The 19,960-nt window shown below is 44.2% G+C and overlaps 1 protein-coding gene across 5 annotated transcripts in view; it reads left to right on the top strand.

Annotated features, from left to right (window-relative positions):
• Window positions 1–19,960, top strand: part of TLL2 (tolloid like 2) — a 96,375-nt gene that overhangs the window by 30,818 nt on the left and 45,597 nt on the right. For 4 of the 5 annotated variants that reach the window (XM_058841727.1, XM_058841725.1, XM_058841724.1 and 1 more), the window contains exon 2: window positions 700–810. The exons of the other annotated variant lie outside the window; for it this stretch is intronic. In XM_058841727.1, coding sequence (XP_058697710.1) covers window positions 700–810 — 111 coding nt within the window. The remainder of the gene's footprint in view (window positions 1–699; window positions 811–19,960) is intronic. 5 annotated transcript variants of the gene reach the window in all.

Raw genomic sequence — 19,960 nt, 5'->3', positions numbered from 1 at the left:
CTCAAAATGGTACCTACACACTGTGCAGCATCAGCTCAGCCAGGATACTCCAGGGGTATGATTTTTTGCACTCAAATGATTTCTAGTCTGTTTCTCTGAGCTGTGAATGTCAAGTGATATGTTTACCTTATTTTGCTGACTTCTGACTGAAATTCAAATATTTTTACAAAATTGAAAACTCTTCAAACTTAAATCTAAGGAACTGATTCACAAGGGGGCAAGTAACTGGTGTTTCTTTAGCGAAGTTGAAGTGGTAGGCTGGCTCTCAGGTTGGATTGGGACCAATGCAGTGTGTCTGGGTGTGTGAGGTCCTGTAGCTTTTGGGTATACACTGCTGAGCTCAAGTGCTTCACTGCTGTCCTCCAGACTTATACACATCATTCACTCTGAGCTGTGACTTACCCAGCTCCATCACAGGCTTTAATGAGGAGTGAACACCACCTCGCTGAGAGTCACACCTGTATGAAGGAGTGGGACAAAGACTCCCAGCTAATCGTCTCATTTTGGTGGATCTGTGTTGTGACTTAATATAAGCGCTGTCCCTTGGCCTCCACTGATGTCCACTGTTTGTACTTTCAGAACTTTGACCTTTTTCTGGTCCATGAAGTCATTGCCTTCCAGGTGTGCTCCAAGCCAGATGGGAACTGTACCTTCCTTCCAAAATAAAAACTAAACTAATTGCACTTTGTTTCTCTCCAGCTGCCTTTTGGGGAGATATCGCTTTAGATGAAGATGATCTGAAGTTGTTTCAAATAGACAGAACTGTTGACTTAACGAAGCACTCAGATGGCAACGCAAGACACACTTCAGGTAAGGGCAGCCCTGGGGTGGTGATGCCTTTTTTCACCTGGTTTTGTCCTTAGGGAAGGGGGACTTCGATTTCACTCATGTTGCTGTTCCCACAGCCAGGGCATTGTGTGTGGAGCTTAGTTATGGCACTGAGGGTGGGATCCAACTCTGAAATTTGTTAAAGAAAAAACAAGTCACAATGTGATGTAGCCAAATCCTATCTTGTCTGAGGGAGATTTTCATATTTATAGCACTGGTCTTTTTCTATGAGGAAATACCTTTTTTGCTAATTTGGAAGGAAATGTGTTTGAAGTTGGGCCACTCAGTTTGTCAAGAGTTCTGACCTTTATTGTGCTCCTTTTTCTTTCACTGTATGATCTTAATGGAATAACACATTTTTTCAGCTGTCTACCAAGTAAAACCCACTGCAGTCATGCATACAGACTGCCCTAGAAGTGATACCCTAATCAAAATAGGTTAACAATTGTGTTGATTTTCTGTAAAGCGTGTGCTCATTTTGTCCCCCTATGCAACTCTAATGTATGCTCGGTCTCATGCCAGACCAAAGGTGTTTCTTGACTCAGGAACTCTGACTGGACTCCAGCTCTAACAGTCTCTGAAACACTCTGCAGATGGTTCAGAGGGCTCCCCACAGTGTTTTTCCCTCTAGTTCACTTTATGCTGCAAGAGAAATTGCTGGAAGTCTGAGCTCTGAGAGGTACCTGAGGGATTGGAGACAAAGAAGCTCAGAACAAACTTCTGTTTTTCTTTGCTGTTCTGCCTCTAGGTTAGCAAGTAGGGTGAGAGAGTGGGTAGAGGCAAAAATCAATGAAATTGTATATTCACCTGACCACTGTGCAACTCAGCTCTTTTATCATTTGAAAGCACTGGTGGCTGGTTCTCTTCCCTTGTAACTGCTTAGCTTTGGCTTCAGAGCATCTAAGTACCATGGAGGTCTGGTTTGGGGATGAGTGTTCCAGATTCCCATTGGGATGAGGGTGAAAGATGACACATACAACACAGGCATACTTAATTGTCAGTGTAACTGAAATTCTACATAAAGAAGCGCTGTCCAGTTCTTCAGATTGTAATAAATTATGGTTGTATTAAAAATTCGGAGTATATAAGAAAGATATGTTTTGTAGAAACAAAACTAAATATAAAGCATGGAAAAGCCTCTCCCCCCAAGTGGGATGAGGCTTTCTGCCGAGAGGTTGCTGATTACCAGCAACGCCCAAGATAACTAACCAAAACTGGCCCATCAACCCAAACAAACACACAGGACACGGACCATCAGGAAAACAATGACACTGGCTCGGGAAATTATCTACCTCCGGATCCAAGCAACGCCCTGCGGATTCCAGTGGGTAGAGAAACTGATCAATCGAAAAAGACAAGTTCCAAAAGAAAAGCCTCGCCAGACTCAAACATCTCTGTGTCGAAGAAGCAATCAGGGAAAACAAAGGAGGAAACCCGGCCAAGATATTCATCGGCACCAGCCCGGATTCCACCACCCTGTCATGAAAACTTTAACTTTGCAACACACAGAGTCTCCTTTGCATGAGAGGAGACTCTGGCCGGACACAAAAATAATATCATCATTCTAGGGCAGGAAATCCATTCACTGGACAATCAAGGACACTTGGTGAATGGAACTTGCCTGGAATTTTGGCCTGAGGACTTAAAAATCCTATAAAACCCCAATCCTGAGGCTGCTCAGACGTGGATTTGGGAAACCTATACCTCCGGTGTAGACCCCTGTCCACCCAGCGCTGCGCTGTTCTTTTTATTGTGGGTTTTTATCGCTGTTTCTGTTTATTATTGTTTATTAATAAATTTCTCTTTGATTTTATCCCAAAATTGCCTTTGCATTTATAACAGATTGGTGCCGTGACTCGGATCGGAAAAACTGTGGGAGAACCTCGCTATCCAGGGGGGTACCCCCGCTGATTTCAGCGGCCTGGGAAGCCGAGAACCTCCGCAGTTCACTCCGACACCCGAACCAAATTTAGGCTGAGGTAAAAACCACAATAAAAGAGAAATACGGATCCAGGAAGAGCTCGGGAAAAGAAGCCGCGGCTTGGTAGCTCATAAAAAGTCAGTTGTGCACGAAGACATCCTCGCAGGAAAATTGCTGTAAGTACTGCAAGGTTGAGCGGAGTGATTGGGCAAGCGTGTGTGAGACGTGATCTGATCACGGAGCGAGAGCGGACTCCAAAGCCGCGGTTCCATCCTCCCGCAAGGGAATTGGCCGGCCACGGAGGAAGCGAGTCGGGGTGAGAGGACTCTCTCTACACGTTTGTAAAGCCTGGGGCCAAAGGGGTGCTCTGGGGGACTGGTCACGAAGGGCTGGAAGAGGAAGAGGACGTCCAGTAGAGCTCGGGAAAGAGTAAACTCTTCTAGCAATCAGGACCCAGGAGAGGTCCGGAGGAGAGATCAAAGCGCTAAGAAAAACCCCGGAACAGCAATCCGAGAAGGTGAGTATTAGCAGACTTTTTGACTCTCAAACTACAAACACAACGCAGAATACTAGGTAAGACTTTTGTTTTTTTCCTTCACCATGGGACAGAAAAAGAGTAAAGTGCAAAAACCAGTAGACGCGAGAAACCCTTCCATAGAAACGAAGGAATTGTTAGACATCCCACCAGAAAGTCCTTTGGGTTGGTTGTTAAAAGAGTGGGAAAATTGCCCTGAAAGGAAAAGGAAGTCCAAGGCAAAAATGATCTACTATTGTGCCGAGGTTTGGGGTGGACAGAAACTGAGGCCCCATCTCACTTGGCCAATATTAGGAACATTTGAAAAGTGGACGTGCAATGAGTTACTCTCGTATGTAGAGAGCAAGGTCCCCTCGGACTCCGAGGAACCGGAATATGCCCGACTCTGGCTAAAGGCCAGAGTAGGACTATTTCCGATCAAACTAAAAGATGAAACAAAAACAGAAACCTGGGAGCCCCTGGATCATTTACCTCCTCCATACCACGGGCCTGCAGGGTCTCCCGTGGTGGACCAAGTGGTGCCATCAGCTCCCACGAGCCAGCTGGCACAACCAAGTGAAGCACACGCATCGCGAACAGGGGAACCGGCGCCAGCAGTGGTTCCGGTGGCCCCTCCCCTGGCTCCTCCTGTGGGAACCGCGACCGCCGCGGTTTCCCAAGAAACCATGGTAGCGCAAAATAGGGGATCTCCGTATCCCCCATTGCCCGTCCCGTTGCCCCAGCCAGATCCCCCAACTTTGGAAAGGGGGATCCTTCATAATAACCTAGCGGCAACTGATTTTTCATCAGCAATAAAGGAACAAACTCTCAAAAACCCCTATTCCCCCCCCTCAAGCAGGACTCGGTTTAAGTCTAGACAGATGAGTGAGGAATGGGAAGAGAATGAGAATAGGCACAGAATGTTCCCTCTCAGGGAAGTGCCTACTGCTCCAGGAGTGATTGGATTTGTGAATGTACCCCTAAATTCAGGGGATGTGCGGGCATTTAAGAAAGAGATGGGAAGATTGTTGGATGATCCGTTTGGAGTGGCAGAAAGGTTGGATGAATTTTTAGGCAGTAGCATTTATACCTATGAAGATCTCATGGCTATCTTGAGATCTCTGTTTAGTCAAGAGGAAAGAGAAATGATTAAACAAGCTGGTATCAGGGAGTGGGAGCGGCGAAACCCTCAGGGAACGCCAGGCACTCAAAAGTGGCCGAGCGTAAGCCCGAGTTGGAACGCCCAAACAGAGGATGGTAGAAGGAGCATGAATGATTTAAGGAATATAATTGTGCAAGGAATAAGGGAAGCGGTTCCCCGGGGCCAAAATATTAGTAAGGTGTTTGGGGAATGTCAAGGGAAAGAGGAATCCCCCACCGAGTGGTTGGAAAGATTACGGCGAAGTCTGCAGATCTATTCTGGGACGGACCCTAGTTCTCCGGTAGGAGAAGTGTTACTTAAAACACAGTTCGTGGCGAAATCATGGGAGGATATTAGAAAGAAATTGGAAAAGATTGAAGGGTGGCAGGAGAAAGGTCTCCAAGAGCTTCTGAGGGAAGCTCAAAAGATTTACATGAGGAGAGAAGACGAGAAACAGAAACTTCAGGCCAAAATACTGGTGGCCGCAGTAAAAGAAGCTCAGAAACAAGAACAGGCACACGGCAAGTTTAAAACAGCGCCGAAAAAGCCGCAGGAGCCACAGAAGAATGGCTCCGCCCCGCGGAGAGATCCCCCAGAATGTTTTTACTGTAAGAAAGTAGGACACATACAAAGGAATTGCCACCAGAAAATGAAAGATGAAAAGGTATTTCAAGAAGATTAGGGAGGTCTTGGGCTCTTTCAGATGGGGATGATAACAGCAAAAGAGCCCTTGATAAAATTAAAAGTAGGTCCCCATCGCGAGGAAATAGAATTTTTGGTTGACACGGGAGCTGAGAGAAGCACCCTGCAAAAATTACCACGGGGATGCGTGGTAAGTAAGGAAAAGGTAGTGGTAATCGGTGCGAAGGGAGATCCCTTCAAAGTTTCTGTAATTAAAAATGTGGAAATAGAGTCTGAAAATAAAATATGCCTAGGAAATTTGTTATTAGTAGAAGAAGCCGATTACAATTTGTTAGGTAGAGATATGATTGTCTCATTGGGTATAAACATTGTCGTAAAGAATTCTGAATTAGTAATAAAGATATTCCATTTGACTCCAAAAGATGAAAAGGAAATCGATCCCAAAGTGTGGCATTCAAAAGGGGAGGTGGGGAAATTAGATATTACCCCCATCAAAATTGAAATAGAAAACCCAGAGGACCCGATAAGGGTAAAACAATACCCCATCCCGATAGAAGGGAAAAGGGGTCTGAAACTAGTAATTGATGACCTCCTTAGAGGAGGTACCCTCGAACCCTGCATGTCTCAACATAACACCCCCATCCTGGCAGTGAAAAAAAGCGGATGGGAGCTTCCGACTGGTGCAGGATCTCAGGGCAGTAAATGCTAGGACCCGAACCAGGTTTCCGGTAGTGGCAAATCCTTATACTTTACTTAACAGACTCTCACCCGAGGATGTATGGTACAGTGTAATTGATTTAAAAGACGCATTTTGGACTTGTCCTTTGGATGAAGGGAGTAGGAACTTCTTTGCCTTTCAATGGGAGGATCCGGACACAAACAGAAATCAACAGTTAAGGTGGACGGTCCTCCCACAGGGGTTTGTGGAATCACCCAATTTATTTGGACAGGCATTGGAACAATTACTTACTGAATTCATTCCAGAAGAAGGGACAAAGCTCTTACAATATGTAGATGATTTATTAATTGCTGGAACCATGGAGGAAAAGGTCAGAAAAAGTACAATTTCATTATTGAATTTTCTGGGGAAAAAGGGGTTGAAAGTATCAAAATCCAAACTGCAGTTCACGGAGCCCGAGGTAAAATATCTGGGACATTGGATTTCTCAAGGGAAAAAGATGCTAGATCCTGACAGAGTGGCCGGGATTTTGGTGCTCCCAGCCCCAAAAACGAAAAGACAAATCAGGCAATTTTTAGGGCTCCTGGGATATTGCAGACAGTGGATTGAAGGATACAGTGAAAAAGTAAAATTTTTGTATGAAAGATTAAACACAGATAGAGTAAAATGGACCACACAGGATGAAAGCAAGTTTCAGGAATTGAAAACTGCACTTATAACTGCTCCTGTTCTAACCTTGCCAGACACAAATAAAGAATTCCAGCTATTTGTTGATGTAAGTGGACAAACAGCCCAAGGAGTTCTGACCCAGGAGTGGGCAGAAAAGAAGAAGCCCATAGGATTTTTATCAAAAATCCTAGATCCAGTCAGTCGAGGGTGGCCCACTTGCTTGCAAGCAATTGTTGCAGTAGCTCTGTTAGTCGGGGAAGCAAAAAAGATAACTTTTGGAGCCTCTTTGACAGTCTACACCCCACACGATGTAAGAACTATCTTACAACAAAAAGCCGAGAAATGGCTAACTGATTCGAGGCTTCTGAAATATGAAGCCATGCTAATTAGTTCGCCGGGCCTCGAGTTGAGGACAACTACTGTCCAAAACCCGGCGCAATTTTTGTTTGGGGAACCAACAGGTGAGCTGTTGCATAATTGCATTGAAGCAGTGGAATTGCAAACTAAGGTAAGACCAGATCTGGAAGATCAAGAGTTAGAAGGGGGAGAAAAATGGTTTATTGATGGTTCATCAAAAATGGTAGAAGGAAAAAGAAAGTCAGGTTATGCCATCATAAATGGTAAGACTGAACAAATCATAGAATCAGGTCCTTTGCAAGCATGTTGGTCGGCTCAAGCCTGTGAACTGTTTGCACTCTTAAGAGCCCTCAAAGGCCTGAAGGGAAAAAGGGGAACTATTTTCACCGATTCGAAGTATGCATTTGGGGTAGTGCATACTTTTGGAAAAATATGGGAAGAAAGAGGTTTAATAAACACCAAGGGAAAAAGACTAATACATGGAGAAATAATTAAACAAATCTTAGAAGCTATCAGGGAGCCCCAGGAGATATCAGTAGTCCATGTAAAAGGACACCAAACTGGGTGGCGGTTTCACACCAGGGGAAACAATCTAGCGGACAAAGAGGCGAAACGAGCTGCGTTACTGGCGGTAAGTATTCCCGAGATCAGTCCCAAAGAAACCCCAGAAGTGTCCGTGCTTCTTTCAGAGAAGGAGCAAGAAGATTTCCAGAAGGTAGGTGGATATTTTAAAGAAAATAAATGGTGGTTGCCAGACGGGAGGGAGCTGGTTCCAAAAAGTATAGCGAGAGGAATACTCAGGAGATTGCATGAACAAACCCACTGGGGAACCCGGGCACTGGCTGAACAATTTTTAAAATTTTTCGGATGTAAAGGAATTTTTGAACTTGCCAAGCAAGAGGTACAGGGGTGCGTGATATGCCAGAAAGTAAATCGTGCCAATTCAAAACAAACAAATTGGGGTGGCCGGCCACTTTCGTATAGGCCATTCGAGAGAATCCAGGTAGATTTCACGGAACTACCGAAGATTGGGAGAAATAGATATTTATTAGTAATAGTGGATAAACTGACACATTGGGTCGAGGCATTTCCCAGAGCAAAGGCTACGGCCCAAACCGTATCTAAAATTCTACTAGAGGAAATAATTCCTAGATATGGGATAGTAGACCATATCGATTCTGATCAAGGGACTCACTTCACTTCGAAAATCATCAAACAACTGTCAGATGCATTGGGAATCAGATGGCAATATCACACCCCCTGGCACCCTCAAAGCTCGGGACAAGTTGAGAGGATGAATCAAACCTTAAAGTCACAATTATCCAAATTAATAATCGAAACAAAAATGACTTGGATCCGATGTCTTCCTTTAGCTTTGTTAAATATCCGGACCATGCCTCATTCTGAAACCGGTTTATCCCCTTTTGAAATGCTATATGGAATGCCATATAGGCATGGGATGCCGGTGGCACACCCTCAAATAGAGGATGTGCAATTACAACCTTATCTCATTTCTATAAATAAAAATCTACAGGAACTCCGGAAAAAGGGATTGATTCCTCAGAGCACAACCTTGGGATTTCCAGTTCACAAAATCCAGCCGGGCGACAAAGTATTGATTAAAGTGTGGAGGGAACTTCCCCTCAGTCCGCATTGGGAAGGTCCCTTCCTCGTTCTCCTGACCACGGACACTGCTGTACGAACGGCCGAGAAAGGGTGGACACACTTTTCTCGGGCCAAGAAGGTTCCGGATTGCCAAGCCCCCGAGTGGAAGATCACCACCCCGCCAGGAGATTTGAAAATCAAGCTCCGAAGGCACAACAAATGAACAATAGCGAGAAGATAAGTTGTAATATCCGCGATTGTTATTGTTTCCCGTTTATACATTTTAAGTGCGCTTATTGTAAGCAGATTTGGGTAACTCATTGCATAAGGGGTTATAAACCAAGGGGATTGTGCACTAGGTGCTACGAAAAAGAGCTAGACCAGACCAATCGATTCCTGATACTTGCGACTCGAGCGGGCCTTTTGGAACTTGACTCTCCGGAGTGGTTCCTGTTTTACCAAAAAGGATTAAGGGGTCAGCTTGATTGCAAAGCAGACCCCTTGGAAATTGAGTGCCGAAGGACCATAAAAGTACCTTGTAGATTTGAACCAGTTAAAGCCTCTCGGTGGGCAACCTTCAAGCGGAGGTTTGCCATCAGGACATCAAGGGCCCCTGAAGACAGTCCTTGCTGCCGGGAAGATGGTTATCCCCGCCGTATACTTTTGTACGGGCGGAGGGAATGGCAGAGGGATGCAATTGTGGGGAATCCTGATGTCCCTGAGCCTAGTCATGTACTCGATCAAGAAAATAGAGGCCGAGGCCCCCCTAGGGGAGGCTCCCCAGGGGAAGTGTGAGCAGTGTCAGACTGCCCCAGAAAGCGAGCTCATGACCAAGTGCCCTTCGGAACTACAGGCAGGTATTTGTTGGTTAAACGGCACTCAGCTTGAATTATGTAAATCAGAAAGGAAAATCTGGTGCTCAAACTCGGGAGCAAGTATCAAGGAAAAACCTATTCGGAACCTGGAAGGAATAGGGGCTGCTGAGACCCACTTCCGAAACAAAAGAGAAATAAAGGGAATTCCCCCAATCGAGGTCTGTGGACAGTGTAATAAGACTGTCTGGATTGGGGGAAAGAAGCATTCGACGTTTTTGGCATACCACCGAGTTAACCCTACCTGCTACAATGAAGCAAGCTTAAAACCGTGCATGATGGGGGGAAAGCTGTACTGGGAAGGGAAAAATGTAAAACACGAGACAAGGCTGACATTCAATAATGAACCTATAATTTTGGAATTATTGAAGTCAGACGATGAGAACTCGTGTCTTCAATTCGACCCAGTGTTTTGCTTTTCAAAGGATGAAAAGGGATTGGATCCAGAAAGTAAAATAAAGCAAATAGCTATAGATCTAAAACGGAAAGAAATGGAAAATAAAAAGAAAAGGCTGGAGCAAGAGAGGTTAAACTCTCTCAGCGAACAATATGAATTATTAGAGAAACAATACGATAATTGGAAATTACCCAGCCCTAACCAAAACTTGTTTGTTGACTTAATGCAGGAAATAGCCACTGAATTAGGTATATCCAACTGCTGGATATGCGGTGGTTTAAAATCAGCAGAGAGGTGGCCATGGAAAGGAGAGGGATTGACCCCGGAACAAATATTAAAAGGGACAGAATTAAAATTCTCAAAAACTACCCGGAGGCCAGAGGGATGGGTCATAGATGACCGAATAATTGGAACGTTTTGCATTAGCCGGGAGGGAAAAGAGTTTACCGATTTGGTAGGATACACTCCGTGTGTAAATACACTCACGGTAAACTCAGAAAAGAAAACAAAAATCTGGCACCCGGAATCGCCCGAAGGATATTGGATCTCCTATCGGGAAAACAATTGTGAATGGGTAGAGACTATTGGATTGTGTTGGAACAAGAAACCGGGGGCCAATCCCTTCCATGTTTTCATAGGCCTGAGGGATTATTGGGAGGATCCGGCAAAAACTAATAAAAACTGGGAAGCTCCCGATGGAATTTACTGGATATGCGGGAAAAAGGCATACAGTGAATTACCTCGGAAGTGGAAAGGGTCATGCACACTGGGACTAATTCGGCCGTTTTTCTTCACCCTACCAAAAGATGAGAGTAAATCCCTAGGGGCTCCCCTCTTTGAAACTTTAGCCCGACAAAAGAGGGATCTAAAAAAGATATTACCGATAGCAGGAGGGAGCCAGAAATGGAACGAGGAAGAATGGCCGGCCGAGAGAATCATACAATACTATGGTCCGGCCACCTGGGCGAATGATGGCAGTTGGGGTTATAGAACCCCCATTTATCTTCTGAATCGGCTCATTCGACTGCAAGCGGTAATGGAGGTAGTTTCCAATCACACCTCAGAAGCCCTGGAACTCCTAGCAAGGCAACATTCTCAAATGAGGGCCTTTGTTTACCAGAACAGACTAGCCCTCGATTACTTGCTAGCTGAGGAGGGAGGGGTGTGCGGGAGATTCAATGAATCGGAGTGTTGCATGGAAATAGATGATTATGGCGAAACTATAAAGGGACTAGCTGCAGAAATCAAGAAAGTGGCACATGTGCCCGTTCAAAAATGGAATTCTATTCTACAAGCCTCTTGGTGGGATCAAATTTTCGGTCAAGGGGCTTGGTGGAAAAAGCTAGTATTCTTTATAGGATGTTCAATAGCCGGAATCATCTTTTTACCTTGTTTAATTCCTTGCCTGATTAGGCTAATACAATCTGTAGTGCAAGGAATGCAAATTGCCGCCCTCCCAATAGATCCAGAAAAATCACAAGATAAAAGTGCCCTTCTTTCTAAATTGCTGGTTTTAGAAGAAGAGAAAGAGAGTAATAAGGCATTAAGGGCCTTAGAAAAATTTGAAAACGAACATATGCTGACCACCAAAATTGACAATTAGACAAAGAAAAATGATGATGGAAAAAGAATAAGAAAAGGATACTTTTCTTTAAAAGGAGTGTAAAATAACGAATTTTTAAATGTGATAAATTATTAGGTGGGGGACTGTAATAAATTATGGTTGTATTAAAAATTCGGAGTATATAAGAAAGATATGTTTTGTAGAAACAAAACTAAATATAAAGCATGGAAAAGCCTCTCCCCCCAAGTGGGATGAGGCTTTCTGCCGAGAGGTTGCTGATTACCAGCAACGCCCAAGATAACTAACCAAAACTGGCCCATCAACCCAAACAAACACACAGGACACGGACCATCAGGAAAACAATGACACTGGCTCGGGAAATTATCTACCTCCGGATCCAAGCAACGCCCTGCGGATTCCAGTGGGTAGAGAAACTGATCAATCGAAAAAGACAAGTTCCAAAAGAAAAGCCTCGCCAGACTCAAACATCTCTGTGTCGAAGAAGCAATCAGGGAAAACAAAGGAGGAAACCCGGCCAAGATATTCATCGGCACCAGCCCGGATTCCACCACCCTGTCATGAAAACTTTAACTTTGCAACACACAGAGTCTCCTTTGCATGAGAGGAGACTCTGGCCGGACACAAAAATAATATCATCATTCTAGGGCAGGAAATCCATTCACTGGACAATCAAGGACACTTGGTGAATGGAACTTGCCTGGAATTTTGGCCTGAGGACTTAAAAATCCTATAAAACCCCAATCCTGAGGCTGCTCAGACGTGGATTTGGGAAACCTATACCTCCGGTGTAGACCCCTGTCCACCCAGCGCTGCGCTGTTCTTTTTATTGTGGGTTTTTATCGCTGTTTCTGTTTATTATTGTTTATTAATAAATTTCTCTTTGATTTTATCCCAAAATTGCCTTTGCATTTATAACAAGATTATGGGTAGCTCCCTGGAAATGCCATTGTCCTGCATTGCCATGTCACTTAGCTCATTCATGTTGTGCTTTTGGCTGTCACACATTCTTAGGTGGTAGGGTATTAGGAGCAGAAGACATATCAGAAAATGAGGACTAAGTGGGACAGGCAGCATTAATCTCTTTCACATCCCTTTGTTGATTCCTGAAGTTAGATGAGGACACTACTGGGAAAGCAAAGTCAGATGATGTTTGAATGTATCGGTTTTCTCTGGTAACTTTTTTAGTTGTCGTGTCTAGCGCATTCCTTTCACTTGGCACTGGTGCCAGACCTGTGCCATCTGGAAAATGAACTGGATTTTATAACTCACATCTGTAACATGTAATGCTGGCTCTGGTCTCTAACAGCCATGGCTTGGGTGGTGTGGTTGGACCAGTCTCTTCCTTGCACTTTTTACTGGTGCATCATACAATGCTTTGCCTTGGGTGAATGGGGATGTCACCTCATTCACTTTCCCTTGTCCTCATCTCTAGCAGGTATCATTTGTAGCCCTGGGAGTGCAGCTGACAAATGGGCAGCCCCTGTGACTATGATGCTTTCTGCAGAGCACACACAGGGGGATCTCTGTGGTCACCTGCCCTGTGAGGGGCTCTCTGCAGGGGCAGGAAGGGTTGATTTTTCTCTTGTGAGGCTTGTTTGAGACTAATGTGAATTGTAAGAGGGTGGCCTACTTCAGCATGGTGGAGATTGGACTCCATTCTTCCCTGGGAGAAAATCCTACTCCCTGTTTTATTTCCAGTGGGAAGAATGCAACCTCTGTACAGAAACAGCCTAAGACCCTTCATGAATGGAACCCCTTGAATTATAACATTTCAGAGTTTCCTAAAGCTGTTAATCGGATTAGTTGTATAGTGGAGGAAGTACTTAATACGTATATACAGACACACAGGCTCTGCGGATCTGGGAGCTGCAGTTCTGAACATGTTATTAGGCCAGGCATTCTTCTTGCCTGCTGCTGTTCCCGTGTTCCCAGAAAATGCTGTTCAGCTGGGAGGAGAAGGGAAGATTGTGCCACACTGCTAGGCTGTTTATAGGTGTTCACCCTAATAGCTTGTGGGGAGCACCCACAGCTGTCAGGCTCTGCAGGAAGATTGAGGTTCCCATGTGCTTAGGAGTGATGGGGCACGTGGTCCTCTGCATCCAACCACATTGTACTGCTTGAGGGAAAGCTGAGCCTTGCCTGGTAAAGACAGAGGCTGTCAGATGTTTCAAGTTTTCCCCTTCTTCATCCTCTCCCAGTCATTGTCCAGAAAATAGCTAGGTACTTCTCTGGGTCCTTGGGAGAGAGGGGCAGGGAATCGGAGAGCTGTTTGGATTCTGCCACAGATCTCTGTCCTGAGCTTAATTTCACAGCATGAGTGTGCTTCAGGCTTGTTTTCTCCATTAATTTCCTGCGTGCAGAAATGCAGTGTTCATTTTTCAGAAACTAAAAATTTGTGATCCTGCTTTAGAGTGGAATGCCTTGAAGTTCAGTGTTTCCAAGAATTTTTTCAGCAAGTATTGGAGTTAGCGTTTTATTCCTAGTATCTGAAAACCATGGACCAAATAGCATTGTCTTCTTGGTAAAGTCACAGAGCAGGATCATGGTTCCTTCCCTCTGAGGAATGCTGGCTCAAGGCTCTCTGGCAATCCCCTCAAAAACTGCTCATGCAGATTTTAGGGTGGCTGTCTCCTTGGTACCTTACTTCAGTGCTCCAGCAATGATGTTCCTCTTTGTCTGGATTTCTCTGTCCAGTAATCTCTGCCAGATTCTTTTGTGTTAGTGGTCACATTGGGAATTGAAATGACACATGGATTTGCATCAGTTGTGTTATGTACTTAAAGCCTTCTGGAGTGCAGCATGTGACCTGATAGTCCTACTTCATGTGAGCAGTCTCATCTGCTCCAAAGGAGCTTCCTTCCTAAAAATTTATCAGGAAGAGTACAGGTCAAGCATCTGAAAACTGCAGTAGGTTTTCAATAGCATCTTGTGTGCAAATATCCTTCTCTGGTGCATTTATAAAAGTGGAGTTTTCTTCAGGCCCTGTTGAGGGAAAGGCAGGCATGGTGGTGGTCTCTGGCTGAGTGGAGCCCATTTAATCAAAGCAGTTGTTAGATGTCTGCATGTTGATCTCTGTTGACTTGGCTAAAGCTCTGAGCTGTGTGAGTTAGTAGAGGATGTTTGTATGTGGTGCAGATTAACTGTGAGTGGATGCCAGGAAATGGGCTCTTCCAAGAGGGTGCGGAGCTACCAACTAGATAATTGCTTGTCAAGACCCTTTCATGATTTCCCTGAAGGTTTTTTCTAAAGCACTGTCCTCCAACCCAATTTTAGATTGTGATTGTTACATGACTTCTGGGCTTGTTTCCACAGGTCTCTCAACCTCAGCTGTTTTACCTGAAACCTAGTTTTACTCTCATCAATGATCTGGCAAAAGAGCTGTTTAAAGTTGAACATTTGACCTTTCTTTGAGTTAAGATTTTTCTAGTTTTCTAAACCAGGATTTTATTTTTTTTCCATCATTGGCTGTTCTCCTTTGAACCTAAGTTCTAAACTCAGAGACTTGCTTATGATATCTTTGTTTGTTGCTTTATATTATAAGATATTTTGCAGACCAAACTGTCCTCCGCATCACCTGCTCATCCTGCTATCACCATCTGTAATACCATAAAAAATCTGCCAAACAAGGAATTTCTCCTCTTCCTTAAAAATGTTTTGCAGCTAGAAGAAGGGACAAACAATGAGGCATATTGTTAAAATGCAGGTCTTAGCTGCCTCCCTCTGCTTCTGTGGGATCAAGTTTAGATGCTATGTTTACTATGAAAATCAGGTGTTCTCATGCAGTGGTGTTGAAATGGATACCCTCAGGATTTGAACCTTTAGAGAGACAGTAATGGTTCAGAACATAATGAAATTAATCTGTTACTTGGAGATCTGCCAGTGAGTGCTATCTCAGCAAGCCCATGCATCACCAACTCCTAATCGCTTTGATGAAAGATTTTTCAAGAAGCTTGTAGTTCTGAAAAGTTTCTCATATTTTTTTTTAAACTCTAGTGAAAATATTTACTTTTACAATATAATTTAGTTTAGAAGAAATTTGACTGAAAGCTTTGAGGATTCATCTGCTGCAGTGAGAAAAAAAGAGAATCCAGAGGCAGGCTGGGGGATTGCACAGTGTCACCTCTCTCTTGGACCCAAATGAGTTCACTGGTGCAAGGTGATTGTCTGCTGAAGCATTAGCCACAGAGGAAGAAGACCTTATTTCTTGCCATGCCTCTTAGAGGTATGTGCCCGTTTAATACTAACTGGCTTGATGTAAGTTTTTACTGGCATTTTAGGGATTATGAGGACTTTTCTGATACATTGCCCCTTTACCTGATTTTTGTATCATAGAGACAGACAGTTTATAGTCCTGAAAGGCACCTTTGTTAGTATGAAGGGCACGTCTCTTCAGGGTTTGTCAGCAGCAGATCAGAAGCCAAGGGAGTCTGGCTGCCCTCACTGCTGCCATGCTGTGCTGGGCTTGCTGCTGAGAAGCTGACTCCATATCCCACTGTCGCCAAGAATGCTTTTCAAGAACAGTCTAAACAAGTTTTCTTTACCTCTCATCCTGAGAGGTTTTTAGGCTCATGGCTTGAAGGCCTTGATGAGCCTTTCACACTGCCACAAATGACTGGCAGAAGAAATTCAAAGAGCACCTTTTCTAGCTAGAGTAATGCTTCAGATAACAGTGCAACTGGGAGAAGGATATATTTGAATCCAGGCTCTCTACTGAAATCCGGGGAAACAGAGGCTGCTGTCAGTGACTGGAGGCTCTGACAGCAAATTCATGCAGATAATTCTCTGATAAATGAGGCAGACAGGAGTCCTGCATTAAAACTTGTCTTAAGAGCAGGGACCTGGTTCATTGGCAGCAGCTCTGCTGGTCTTGAGTGTGCTGTGAAAATACAGACAGCTACTCTGCTGCCTCACCACATCTGCACAAGGACCCATCTACAACAGGGTGCTTTGGTTTTTATTATTTTAAGATGCTCGTGGTGACTGTCTCTGGTTGCATTCTTGAGGGAAAGGCATTGATTCCCATGTAAGCTGGATTTGCTTGCTGGATAGGTCGCTGGAGAGAAATGCTCCTGCTAAGACTTGTGCTGCTTAACTTCAGGGTAGAGAGCAAGACTTCCCTTGCTGGAATTAAGTGGAATACTTAAGGTTCTGGTGGCAGTCACAAGCAGGATTTCTGCTGTTTCACTTTGTGAGAGCTTGTGTGCTTACATCAGAGTCCTCTTGAATGCTACTTGTGTGTTTCTAGTGAAATTTAACTTGGTGCAAAATATACTTCTAGAAGACTGCAAAATCCAGGGATTTAGACTGTGACTAACTGAGATTCCAGGGAAGATCTGATTTATGGATTTGAAAGCAAGACTGTTAATTTCAGCTGACTTGACACATGCTTGCCAAACTCAGCTGGTTTTCCCCTTGTAACTCATATTTGGTGCTCTACTGTAGTGTCACTTGATTCAGGGTAGGAGTGGGCTTCAGCATTGCTGAACATTTCACAGAACCACAGAGTCATAGCATTTAGGGCTGCTTGGAGCCCAACCTTTAATTAATTTAGGCTTAGAGCAAGTCTATGGATTGTGCTAACTTAACCTGAGCTGTATTGGTCATAATTGGCCAGGAGCAGTGCAAGTAACTTTGTACGTGCTGTAACATAACCCACATCTGTGAACTCTCTGCAGGGGTCTGCTGTTTCCCTGGGAAATCTTTAGTGAAGGTTGCTTCCTCCTGTGTGAGCAGAGGAGCATCTTTGTTCCAACAGACCTGTCTGAGGGCTCTGTCCAGCTGTCTGCATAGCTCCTTTCAGATTTCCACAACACGTGACATGCACTCTGGGGATGACTCTTTGCAATCCAGGCACATTCTTAACAGGAAGAGGAGTCCCAAGAGTGGAAAGGTAGGTGCCTAGAGCCTAGCCTGATGCTGAGGTTTGGTTAGCTGTGCCAAATGATTTTCCTATGACTAGCCCAAATGTTTACCTCTGTGAGTCGATTCAATCAGGGGTTTTACCAGAGCAGACAACCATGAAATGAATTTCCCACAGTTCTGTAGTTTGTAAGGCAAAGCAGGAGCTCCCCTTTGGAAGAACTGAGTAAGTCCTCTAGGGCCAAGAGTGTTCTGCTTTTCTGAATTACCCCATCCCAAATATACACTTCTGTGCAATAAGCCAGTGATCTCTCTGCAGAAAAGCATATACTGTGGGTTTTTTTTCTCCTAGCCCAGAGTCTTAGTCCTATTTCAGCTTTCTCAGACTTGCCTGTTATCTCCAGCACAAAGGCAACTGTCTAGGAATCCCATACACTTAGCCGATGAACCTTCTAATTCCCCCTGTAGATAAGACACTACCATGAGAAAATGCCTATCTTTAGGTTTGATATTTTCACACCAAATGCTTTTCTTTATGGGTTTCTGAGTGTCAGCTCTAAGTCTTTTCTGGAAATTATTGAGAGAGATTTTTCTTAGGGAGGCACTTTTTCTAGTCACAGGACTAGAATCTGCCAGTCTGGTGCTTGATGGTAGGAGAGGAGAGAAGGGGACCAAGTCAAGATGCTGAAGCATGGAGCATGTATGTGTGCAAAGGGGACGGATCCCCCTTGTAAGGTTGGAGGAGAAACCTTGAGTCAGGAGAGCATGGCTGTCAGGAGCAGGGAAGTCAGATTGTTGGCCACATCTGCCTGTTCTCAGGGACTGCCAGTGCCTTGCTGTGCAGTGAGTGCTGCTTGTGATCTGCCTGAGCAGCAACAAGAGATGCTAGAGTCTTTACTCCACCTGTCCCACCAACAGATATGCAGGCTCTGATTTTCTTTCAGCTAGAGTCTTTCCAGTATGCCATTTTTCTTTGAAACCAGGTGGGACTAGTGGGCTTGCAGTATTCCTTTACACACTTGGCTTCCAGACTTGTGACAAACAGAGAAATGACATCTATCTCCTTTTTCCCCTTTGCTTGTAATAAAGGTTCTGCAGGGCAGGGTGAAGACAGTCCCAAGCAATAGGTGCTGAGTACACCTGAATGGACAGAGCACAGCCTGAATGACACAGCTCTCTTACTTGCTCCACATTTCCTGTGGACTAAGATGTTCTTTTTCCTCTTGTCTAAGCTCCCAGTGGCAGCTGGTCACATGCACCACAAAGTTTGTTTTGTAAATGCACTGTTCCCTGAAATCAAGTTTTCTGGTTGGTGGCCTTCCACCTGTCAAAATAAGTGGTTTGATTTCTGTTGTGCAGTCAATGTTCAGCCTTACACAGTTTTTTTTTAGTGGTTTTATGAGCTCTGCAATATTGCTCAAATGAATCCGTCCAAGCAATAAAACTTTCTCCATTGTAACAAAAATCCCCAGCTATTTCAAACTCTGCCACTTACTCATTCGTAGTGGAAACTTTAGTTGTGCTTATCTTGTGAGTCACAATTTATATGCTTCTTTCAGAAATCATCCAGGAAGGCAAGTAACTCAGTATCACTCTTGTCAAATGCTGCACTTCAGAAATTAGATAGCATGGATTTTGTTAATGAGCAATTAACATTATTTAAGCACCCAAAACATCTGCAGAAACTATCCATTGATGCCGTGGTTGAAGCTGCTTCCAAACAGCCTGTTTCTGTAGTTTCCTCCTATTCAGCATGGTGCCACCATCAGCTTGGAGCATAGCTGCAGCTTTGGGCATAGCTGCTGCAGCTCCTGCACGGATGATGCCAAATCCCTGCTGCTTCCCGCCCAACTTTGCCAGGTTTTGGCTCCCAGCCCCACTACTTTTCCTGTCCTCAAAGGTCTCTTGGGCACATCTAAAGCACCTGGAAGTTGGCACTATTAACCCTTTCAGGAGCTGGGGTAATCACCATGTAGGAGCATATATAACATCTGATTTCTGTTTGCAACTGTCGTGCTCTTGATCGCTCTTAATTAAATTTTCTTTTGCTCTCTTCTACAGCTGGTGTATCACATTTGGAGGCTGTTCCTTTTACTGATGCCAGAAGAGTCTGAATGGTCTTTTGTGTTTAAGTGGAGGTTATTAAATAGCTTTATATTAATTAACTGTGATGAAGGGAACACATGGGCAAATGTACTTGAGGAGATCAATTTATCCATATGGAAATTACATTGAAAGTTAAATCCATTACCCTAATTGTAAAATTCGACAGTGCTTAGCCAATAACTGTGGAATTGACTAAATCATGCATTTGTGCTTCAGAGCTGGGCAAATGCCTAGTTTCCTTGAATATTTGCTCAAATGAAAAATTGTATTTGCCTCAATTGCATATGCTGCCTTGTCATTTCTGAGAGTGTTTTAGGCAAATGAGTTTAGAGGCGGAAACAGTCCATGAAAGAGTAGTATCTAATATGCTCTGAGAGCCGTCATTGCAGGATGGTCACTCTGAAAGGCTGGCTGGATTGGTTGTCTTGACCCTCAGGCTCACTACTTTCAAGCAGGGATGTTGCTGTGTCCACAAAATAAAAGTAGCTTACACTGGTCAGAAAAATGTCTGGAAGGTCCAGGGAACAATCAATTGCCAAAATGGCTTTTTGGACAATAGCAAACAGCAAATAAATTAGAAGTTGTAAACTGCTCGTGGTTGATTCTGAACAGAAAGGGGTTACATTTGTGGAATAAATGTGTTCACTTTGAACCACTTGTTCAGGCTTAATTTGGAGACAAGGCTGATGCTTGTAGCTGCAGTGGACAAAACCCCTTTGCTGCAGCTCCTCTTTTCAAATGGTGAGGACAAAGTATTTATTCAGCTGTCAAGTGGGGAAAGAAAG

The sequence above is a fragment of the Poecile atricapillus genome, chromosome 6 (genome assembly GCF_030490865.1).
Source record: "Poecile atricapillus isolate bPoeAtr1 chromosome 6, bPoeAtr1.hap1, whole genome shotgun sequence".
Taxonomy (NCBI): Eukaryota; Metazoa; Chordata; class Aves; order Passeriformes; family Paridae; genus Poecile; species Poecile atricapillus.
The sequence above is the reverse complement of the archived record's forward strand: the minus strand, read 5'-3'. Positions and strand labels throughout refer to the sequence as shown.